The following is a 10,247-nucleotide window of genomic DNA, read 5'->3' on the forward strand; positions in this document are numbered from 1 at the left end:
ATGTGGAGCTTGGTAAAAACAAGTTGGAATGGTTAACCATCATTCTGAAGGTTTGTTTTGTGGTGCTAAGGCCAAGGGCTATGGCTGCTGATGTGGTTGGAATGGGTGTCTCGGGTTTGATCAACCACGAGTGCAAATGGGTTGAAAAATGATGTGGGTTCAAATTTCCATGTCTGGACCCTAAAGGCTGGGTGTAACAACACAAGCGGAATAATTCTCAAAATTCCCGACTATCCCTTTGTAACTGTCTCAGGAAGGACTTAGAGGGTAAAGAGGTTACCACTTAAGCTTTTGGGCTTCACCCATTGAACTTCAACTATGGGTACTTGACTTGACTTCTGGCTTCCGTAACTTCGACATTCAACCAAAAACCTTTTGCAATAACTTCAACATCTTTTTTCTTTTTTCTTTTTCTTTCATCACTTTTCTTTTTCTTCTTCTTTTCTTTTTTTTTTCATTTTTTTTTCATTTTTACAATTCTTCTCTTTTTCTCATTCTTTTTCATTTTTTTCTCTCTTTGAAAATGATCTTCTATTCATTCTCTTAGTCATAACTGGATACACCTTGAAAACTGGGCTTCGCCAACTAATTTGGGTAAGAACTAACAATTCCTTGTTAGAACGGGTTGATATCTTCTCTCTTCGAGATGGGATGATTTTGTTGGGAAAAAGGCTTGCCTTCCATCATCGATAGGGGAACAAGGAGCTAGTCCGGGTTTGTCATAGAATCATCTAAAAGCTTGTCACAAACATTGGTTCAGATGGAGGTTTTCTACCACCAGACATGGAATAGGTAAGGGAATCAAACACGGAATCCTATTGTACCTTACATTTTGAAACGGGACATATTTCCACCCCAGGGATGCCTTTGAGTGTGTTGTGCATTTTATCATGTTTCGGAATGATTGAGGATTGGAAACAAGACATATTTGGAAACGAAACTGGAACTTTTTATTGGAAAGACAAATGCTTAACAGACTCGAAGGAACGATTCCTAGGACACACCGTAGGTCATCGCGGAACAAACGACTCAACTTCAAGAAAAGAAAGTCCTAGACTCGACTCGACTAAGATAAGAAAACAGATCCCGACTCATAATTTTCAAATCTGGTCTTGAGCTTTCCATTGTTCAGTTGTCAACTTAGATGCTCGGCCCTTGTCCTTGATCCCTTTGATGGTCTTCCTCCATCCCGAGGTAGTCCTCCGAGGATCTACGCCAATGATGAAGGTTGGTGAATCAAATTGTCCTTTATTAACTTCGTTAACGAGAGGAGTACATTCTAGAGCAAGACTCCCGACTTGAATTTCATTCTTCGGGCTTGGCAAAAATTTAGAGCAATTCACAAATATTTTCCCGATAAACACCCCTTTCAAGTGACATGGGCGGATAAGATGGGAATAATCGACATTGTCTTCGACAGAAACAAAGTTAGTGTGATCGCCAAATGGATTGGTGATGTTATTGGGTTTAACAGTTGGGATCGGGAGTGTTCCATTCTCGATCATGTCTTAGATTTCGTGCTTCAGTCGATAGCACCTTTCAGTATCATGGCCTTTCCCTTGATGAAAGGCACAGTAGGCATTTGGTTTATACCATTTACCTTGTTGATCAGCGGGAGGGTCCGGAGTTGGACCAATAGGCTTCAGCTTTCCTTGGGCTATGAGCCTTTGGAGAGCGTATGTATAAGTGCATCCGATATCGGTGAATGCCCTAGGTGTTTGGCGCTGCGACTTCTTCGATTGCCCTTCTAAGAGATTGATGGCTTCATCAATATGGGCCGTTGCTGGGGCCTTGCCCTTAGACGATGAGGCCCCTTGGTACCCTTTCGGCTTTTCAGCCTCTGCCCTTATGACATCATCTTCTACCTTTATCCCGATTCTTATCAATTCTTTGAAAGAACCAAAATTCTAGTATTTCCGAGCATTGCGGTAAATAGGTCGTAGATTCTTTACGAACTTATCTACCATTTCAACTTCACAAGCTTCTTGGCTAATTTCACGCTTTCAAATACGCCATCTTGCGAGGAATTCATAAAGCCCTCTTTTTCCTTTTGTGTCATAACCTCCAAAGTTCTTATGTTGGTTTGAATCTCGACGTTGTCAAGATAGTGCTTACAGAACTCCACCGTAATATCTTCGAAAGTGGGGAAGTTCTTAAGGTCCAGATTATAGAACCACGCCTTGGTGTTCATCCGGAGATTGAGCGAAAATTTCGGAGAGCATGTCGTGGTACTCCCTTCAGTGCTAAGTACCCCTTATAGGCCTTAACATGGTGGACTGGATCTTCTGTGCCCTTAAACTTTGGGATGTCAGTGAGTACCATGTTCGTGGGCAACTTATCCTGAACTGGGGCATAGGCCCTAGCATTCTCATAGTGGATGTTCTTCCCCTGGGAGAGTTTCAAACGGTCTTCGATGAACTTGAACCGTTTTTCCAGATCAGTCAGTGGTGGAGGGGAATCTTCACCCAGCTTAGATTCGATTGCATCCATTCGGGTCATCATGAGGTTCATGGCCTCAGTAAGCTTGTTAACAGCATCTTCCATTGCTTGACGTCGGGTTTTTGGCGGCCTTTCTACAAGAAAACCCCGTACTGAGTCAATATTTAAAGTAAGAGCCCCTGCACACTTAAGGACACGACCCCAACTTGACTCAGACAAAAACTCGACTTGAGACTGACTAACCAAAGGTTCGACTCACGGTTGGATTTAGACCTTGGTTCATTTTAGACTCGGCAAAACGACATGACTCAAACTATCATAAATCGGTTATAAACCAGACTCGGTGTGGCCAAACCCGTGATTGGACTAACATAGCCCATAGGTTCGGGTGAAACGCCCTAAATGGCCTAGCTTGGGCGTTTTTGTGGACTATCCTAGACCAAAAGGTCGACCAACATGACTCAAGGCCCAAGAGGTGAGCTTGGGTGACCCAACAAGGTCGTGTTCTAGACTCTTAGAACGAAACACACCCGGCCTAACACGGCCATGACCTGGACATGACTTGACGCATTTCATGCTTGGTTGAGGTTCGAGAGGCATTTTGGATTGGTTTTGAAAAAAAACGAAAGATTGATTCGAAAATGAGATTTGAAATGGGCAGCATGCCGGCTATAAAAGCTCATTTTGGGCCGAAAATTCTAGTCCTATTTGGGCAGCATTCCGCGTTTCTAAAACCATGCTATTTTGAAAGTAAGTTGTTCAAAAGTTCGGTTTTGAAAAGGACATGGGAAATTTCGAAAAGACTCGGGAAAACAATTTGCACATTGTCATTCTCATGTTACAAGGATGTATGCTCCTAGACATCTCTAAGTCTTGGCAAGTCTTCTACAAGAAGGTCTATGCCCTCCATCCTTTTGCGGTCTTATAGAGCAAGGTGTCTTAAGGTAGAGTACCTAGAAGATCGTCCCCACCATCAAGAACCACGCGAGGTGAAGTGGAAGCGAGCAATGTGCAGCTTCCTAGCATAGTGGGACGTCGCCCCCCACGCATCACGAAGAAACGCTGGGACGGCCCGGGCAAGTCCTTAAGGGTTTATGCATGAATCGTAGCACTATGAGTAATGTTTTACTTTCCAACACTTTCTTTTCAAGTTTCACCTCGGAGGAAAAGACCCTAGAAACAAAGTGTAACTAGTCCTGTTTTCCCAAAGAGTCGCCAAATCAGGTGGACAAGGCCCTCGGGATCTGCGTCCGCGGGATCCACACTAGGCATAATCGACTCGAGGTTCTTTCGAATCGAATTAAGACAAATTAGAGTCGCCACCAAGTTTTTGGGAACTTGGAACCGTTCAAGTCAACTTTACACCTTTCATCGAAAAGCATAAAGCCAATCGACTACGAGTGATTAAAGATAAAGACTTGTACCCTATATCACTCGATTTGAATGACTCTCGTAATCCAATGGTATTTAGACGGATCCACAAACCATAGATCTTGAGTAAGGGTGAGGGTACGTGTTAGGAAGCCCATAAGGACACCTAACCCCGCCCGTCGATAACGGCCTCTACTAAGTCAAGTGTCGGATTTCAAACAAGGTCATAGCTACTACGATGTATGATATGCAAACGTTGTTTTAACCCTATCATGTGACAACAATTTCTATGTCGTTTTAGATGCAACTAAACTAACTTTGTCAAAGTTGTAATTTAGCATGTGGGTTGATTGATCTAACAACATACAAAACAAAGCAAGCAAGGCTTAAGGGGAATGGGGGAGCCGTTGGGATCTACCTATTACAAACCAGGCATTTCATGCCGACACAATAATAAATTAAAGATACAACTCGATCTAAATACAATTGCTACATACGGAACCATACACGGCCATTCGGCCTAGAAAACCGTGCACAAAGGGGTGACTCACGGCCTACATGACACACGGCCTTGGGTCACTCCTCGTAATGCGTGCTTTCACTTAATCTTATCGAATTAGACATTGGGCTACGCACCAAAGCATGCATTAGCATAAATCGGGCCATGTTGCTTTAAACAACATGCGATTTACTACGCTCTCACATGCATTGGGACACAACCGTCTAACCAAACAAGACTAAGGTTTTTTGAAGAGGTTTTGACTCAATAAAAGTAAAACAAGCTCGAAAATTACAACTCGATAAACAAATTACAAATTACAAGCAACAAAACAACGAAGAACAAAAGGTATAAAAAAACGAAGCAAGAAAGACAAAGAAAACGGCCAAGCTCACGGCCCAAAACCACGACCACCCTCACGGCCAAGACAAGGCCACCCTAGTTCCTAGGTTAGGTTCATTAGTTAGATCGAATGATTGCAAAACGAATTAGAAAACGAGTTAGAAAACAAGTTATAAAACAGGTTGATCGATTGAGAAGAAACGCGCGAGTGTGTATTCTACACGGCCTAAAGGGTCCAATTAGGTCACAATATCATAAGATTAATGCTTACTCGTCGAGTGTTAATAGGAAGGTGCTAATCACGCACTCCTATGCTAGCGAGAAATCAAGTGATAAGAAAGATGTATTCAATTAGGTTATAGAATTGTTAATTGATTTTAAAAGCTATGTCGATGCCACCTAACATGTCTAATTAGGTTATTAAAACGATCGAATGTCGTCTAAATACGTCATATGTTAACAATCAGAGGTTAAACTAACATACAACGGATCCTAGGGTGTGTCGAATTGGCCGAAATAACAAAGGGGTCAAAAGCGAAGAGCGAAGTTAGAAATTCGTTTTATTTATGCCCTACCTTGAACACGAGGATATGTAAATGAGACGGGGGTGTACGACCGACTGAAGTAGCGGTTTATTTTCCCATATCAAGTCAACGCGGGTGTTCATGGTGGTACTTTAACTCATACTCGGGCTAAACTAGTTTCGTAGTTAATTAAACAATCGATAAACAAAAAACGATAAACGAACAAAAACGAACTATAAAAGAACAGACATAAAACGAAATAAAAAGGGAGAAAGAGGAAGATTTGATGCACCCTCAACCTACATGTATCGTTGACACCGTCTTGGGTCGTAATCGATGGTAGATTTTATCTCGAGAGGCCGTCGTCGACGAAGAAACAAGCAAACACGCGTTTTTTGACAAATCTGGACAGCAACTTTCAAACGATGATTTCTCCCTCGTTTCACGACGAAAATTCGATTTAAAAGATGTTTTGAAAACTAGAGAGAGAGGAGAACAGATATCTTAAAGCAACCCCTGCTCGTTTTGGGTTATTGGGCACGAAAAACGAGCACAAACAGAACTGGACAGACAAGAATAAACCGCGAAAACAGAGTGTATAACACTCTGTTTTTCGAGGGATTTCGTGTACTCTCAAGGGCAATTTGGCTCGTAAATCTTTGTCTAATGTGTAGATGGATGTTATGTGGTTAATTAGGAACAAGAAAATCGAGTTTTGATGGAGGTTTGAGGGAGGAACGAATTGTTTTTCGAGGGAGACACACAAACAGTTCAGTTTGTGTGTCGGTTTTGTTTAGGGTTTTTGGGAGGCAATTAGGGTTCGTTTCTGAGGTTTAAAGCTTGTGGGTGATGGTAGGATGTATGGAGAACTTAGAGGAATGAATGTATGGTGAAGGGGTGGTATTTATAAGGAGTTAAAATAGGTTAAAAGAGAGGGAGGGGCAATCGGGCTAGCTCACGGATGGCTGCTGTCCAGCCGCTTTTGTGAGGGTTTGAGGGGGGTTTTCTTGGTGATTAAGCTAGGATATTATGGGTAGGATACTAGGGTATGGGTTAGGGTTAATGGGTACGGGTCTTGGTAGTGTTTGGAGCGGGTTTGGGCTCGCGAATTGAGCTGCAAAACAGGGCATACGGGACTCGGTTTATGCGGGCTGCTTGTGAGGGGTTTGGGACGAGGATTTGGGCTGTGGTATGGGGGGTTCGAACAAGGGTGGATGGGTATTGGTCTAGGTGGGTTAGCATACTCGAGATTCGTGCCAATTCGCAAAGAAAACGGGCCCAAAAACCGAGCTAAAATCGAGCTCAAAAACATGCTTAAAAACGAGTTTTCTTCGCTTTTAAAATCGATTTTTCAAATCAATTAATAAATTAAAACAAATGACTTTTCAAATCAAATATACTCATAAAATGATTTTTCAAACCAATTATTTATCTTATTTTCAATAAAATAAACTTGGGAAAATAAAATTCAAAATAGAATAAATTAAATTGAAATCACTTTAAAAGGCTTTAATTTAAATATCACTTAAATTAATAAAATGAACTCACTAAAGAACATTAAATTAAATATCATTTAAAATAATAAAATGAATTCCCTTTAAAAAACATTAATTTAAATATCATTTAAATTAATAAAATACTTCATCGACGACGCCCATTCTACCTCGTAAAACGAGCTCCAAATAATGACAATGACAACTAAAGAATACATGTGTCCTATCATCATCGGGTGTTTGTCGGGTTCTCTATAAATTCCAATATCGACGGATACGGGTATCTACAGTCTCTTAAAGTCCTTAAGTTTCGGTTTCTGAAAAATTGTCTTGATCTTGCGTTAATCTTTATTATCAAGATAACGGTATTATATTGAGGGGGAACTTTTTACATTGTCACAATTTTAGATGACTTGCCATCATCAAAAAGAGGGAATTTGTTGAACCATATAGTTTATATGTTTATGTTTTGATGATGTCAAGGTGTTTTACATTTTATATACTTGTTGCGTGTAATCGTTTGTTAAGTATTTTAGAACTAACCTATTATGAGCAACAAAGAAGAATGTGACAATTGCGTAAGAAGTTCAAGAGCCTTCGTTCAAGATCAAACGATTCAAGATTCATTCAAGAACTATGTGAAGACGAAGTTCGTCTAAAGTTTAATCAAGCTTGGATGATGACGTAGCCTATACTCGAAGATCTCCTTGAAGATTAGAATAGTATAGGTGATTATCTCGTAATGGTAATCAAGAATGAGTTTCTTGATTAGTAAAGTTATAGCTTTGCAGCTATAACATTACTAGTAAAAGAGCTCAATGTTATAGCTCTTCTACTATAACATTGAAATGCTGAGTTTTTATACACGACTTATAATTGTTTCGAAAATTGTTTTTTAATTGTTTAAAGTTTGTTTTAAATGTTTTAATAAAAATATTTATATTATAAAGCCCGGTTTAGTGAGGAGTCCGGTTTTATAGTAAACGTTAATTGGTAGTCTTGATGGATCAACTTATGAGTTGGACCTTGCTACTAATTAGGGTTTCTGTATAGCCTCTCTTAAAACCTAAATTCTAATCATATGTTAAGACTAGGGTTTGCACGAGTCACGAGGCACATGAGCCGTGACATCTCGTGTTACCTAGGGTATATTAGGTAAAGATTTTATTCTATAATAATATCTTTACATATCTTATATATCTTACTTAATATATTTGAGTATGGTAAAAGATATTCTTGTTTTAGGAAATCTTATCATAATCTTAGAATTTAGAGTAAAGATAATATTTGAAAAGATTATATTCTATCTTTTAGAATATTCTTTTTTATCTTTTAAGGCTTTTAGGAAAGAGATAATAAGAAGATATAATTTGTTTTTATATCTTAATATTTCGGCTATTAGGGTTTGACAAAACCGTGTAGCCTACTCTTCCTTCTCCTATAAATACATTGCTATTTACAACATCTAAAACAGAGACCTTAAGCATAAAAATGGTTTTTAATTTTTACAAAGCAAACCGTGTGTTTTAAGCAGAAAAACCGATTTGCTATTTTGAAAGGTCGTGTGTCATAAAACTCGCATACTCGTTCTTCATTTATCGTTATAAGATAATAGTGCTTAGTTGAATTCTTAACTTGTTCATTAACGTGAACCTTTGTTAGAATCATTAGTGCTTTCTTATTAGCGTAAATTAGTCACTCGAGTATTTAACGGTACTCATTGAGTTACAGCTAGAGTTAGTTGTACGAGTTGGGTTAGTAAATTTGTAATCCGTAAAAAGGTACTAAATTTATTAATCAAGAATAATGGACGTAGGTTTCGACTTGTGAAACTGAACCACTTCAAAACCCTGTGTCTCTTCGTTCTTTCGTTTGTTTCGTTTATTATGTTTACCTTCATTGGTTGATTAGTTAAAGTTTTAATCAATAAACTTTAAATAATCAATTACATTAGCATAATCGAAAAAGCTTTCAAAAAGTTTTAAATCCTCAATTCACCCCCCCCCCCCCCCCTCTTGAGTATTTTGGATCAATAGACTCTTCAGGGAGATTTATCCTTGATTTTGCCTCGATTATTTGTTAACCTTTGCCAAATTTCGATGTTTATCCACATGAGTGAACCCGGCTACCCTAGCTTCCTTAATTAGCATATTAATAAATTTGCTTGCTTTAGTTGTAGTCTTATTAGCTAGTTTATCAATCTTTCAACATTTGCTAGAACTAAACTAGGAATAAAACAATCAATCTAAGAGCCAAATACCGTCTCTGTGGATCGACCTTCTTACCCTACTACATTCATTAGTTTGTTATTGAGTTTATTAATATTGTTTGCATACCGATGAGCACGACAAACTCGGTATCAAAATGGAGCCGTTGCCGGGGACGGTGATATTGGATTAGATTAGTATTTTGTTTCTAGGCTTAGTTTGTTTATTTGTTTGTTTTTCCATCCTTGTCCTAGTGCATTATTTGCATTAGGACCATTTGATCTCTTTTTGAGTGTATGTATAGGTGTAATACCGGTTCTGTTTTCCCTCTTGATCGAGAGATCGAGAAGTCTTTCCGGGTAAGAAGATGGTTAGCAGTATCGGCTCTAAGGATATCTCCACCTCTCAACCAAACCACTCTCCAAATCACTCACCCACCCATTCACAACATTCAAACTCACCTAGCCCACCAAATACACCACGAACCAACTTCGTTGATAAAGAAATGACGGACCAACCAATGGGTTACTACCATAGACCGGATCATAATCGATCTTACTCGGAAATTAATTATGGAGTTCTTGCTCCTAATACTTTTGAGCTCCGCCATCATACAATATCCTTTATTCAACAAGATATTATTCATATCTTGAAGAGTGAAGATGCTCATGAACATCTTGTCTTATTCAAGGAAAAAGCGGGTATGATCAAGTATGATGGCATCACGGAAGAGCAAATTCTTCTTATGCTCTTTCCTCTTTCATTGAAGGATAATGCTAGAAAATGGTTGAATTCACATGAACCGGGTACTTTCACTACTTGGGAAAGCTTGTCAAAGGCTTTTATCAACAAATTTTACCCTCCTTCAAAAACCGCTAGAATAAGACATGATATCCAAACTTTCAAGCAAAAGCATCTTGAAACCTTAAGTGAAGGATGGGAAATATTTAGAGATCTTCTTACCTCTTGCCCACATAAGGAATCCCCAAGTGGATGACAACCCAAATCTTCTTCAAAACCCTTGAGCAAAGGTTTAGGGATATGATTGTGGCGGCCTCCGGTGGCAACTTTGACAATATGAAAAATGCCCAAATCACGGAGATGATTCAAAACATTTCCGACATGTAAATTAGCTATGGAGGTAGAGAAGGTGACTATAGAAGAGAAAATGAGTCCAAGAGTGAAGGACCTTCAAAGCTAGAGTTGGAAAACAAGGCCAAGTTGGATGAATTGTCAAAGAAATTTGATAACTTTTTGGAGGAGATGAAGCATGAAAATGCTTATCATGAAGAAAGACCAAGTCATTCCAAGGTCTACTATGTTCAAGAGCCTAGGTCACCACAAGGACCTACTCTCAACAAGGTCCTCCTCC

At 39.2% G+C, this 10,247-nt stretch overlaps 1 protein-coding gene across 1 annotated transcript; it reads left to right on the forward strand.

Annotated features, from left to right (window-relative positions):
• Positions 1–9,380: 9,380 nt before the first annotated feature.
• On the forward strand, positions 9,381–9,872 carry LOC141632509 (uncharacterized). The gene has a single exon (XM_074445054.1). The coding sequence runs from the start codon at positions 9,381–9,383 to the stop codon at positions 9,870–9,872; it is 492 nt and encodes a 163-aa protein (XP_074301155.1).
• The last annotated feature ends 375 nt before the right edge of the window (positions 9,873–10,247 follow it).

The sequence above is a fragment of the Silene latifolia genome, chromosome Y (assembly GCF_048544455.1).
Source record: "Silene latifolia isolate original U9 population chromosome Y, ASM4854445v1, whole genome shotgun sequence".
In the NCBI taxonomy this organism is placed as follows: Eukaryota; Viridiplantae; Streptophyta; class Magnoliopsida; order Caryophyllales; family Caryophyllaceae; genus Silene; species Silene latifolia.

Coding starts and splice junctions, on each gene's coding strand:
- LOC141632509 (XM_074445054.1), top strand. CDS start 9,381: ATGACGGACCAACCAATGGGTTACTACCATAGACCGGATCATAATCGA.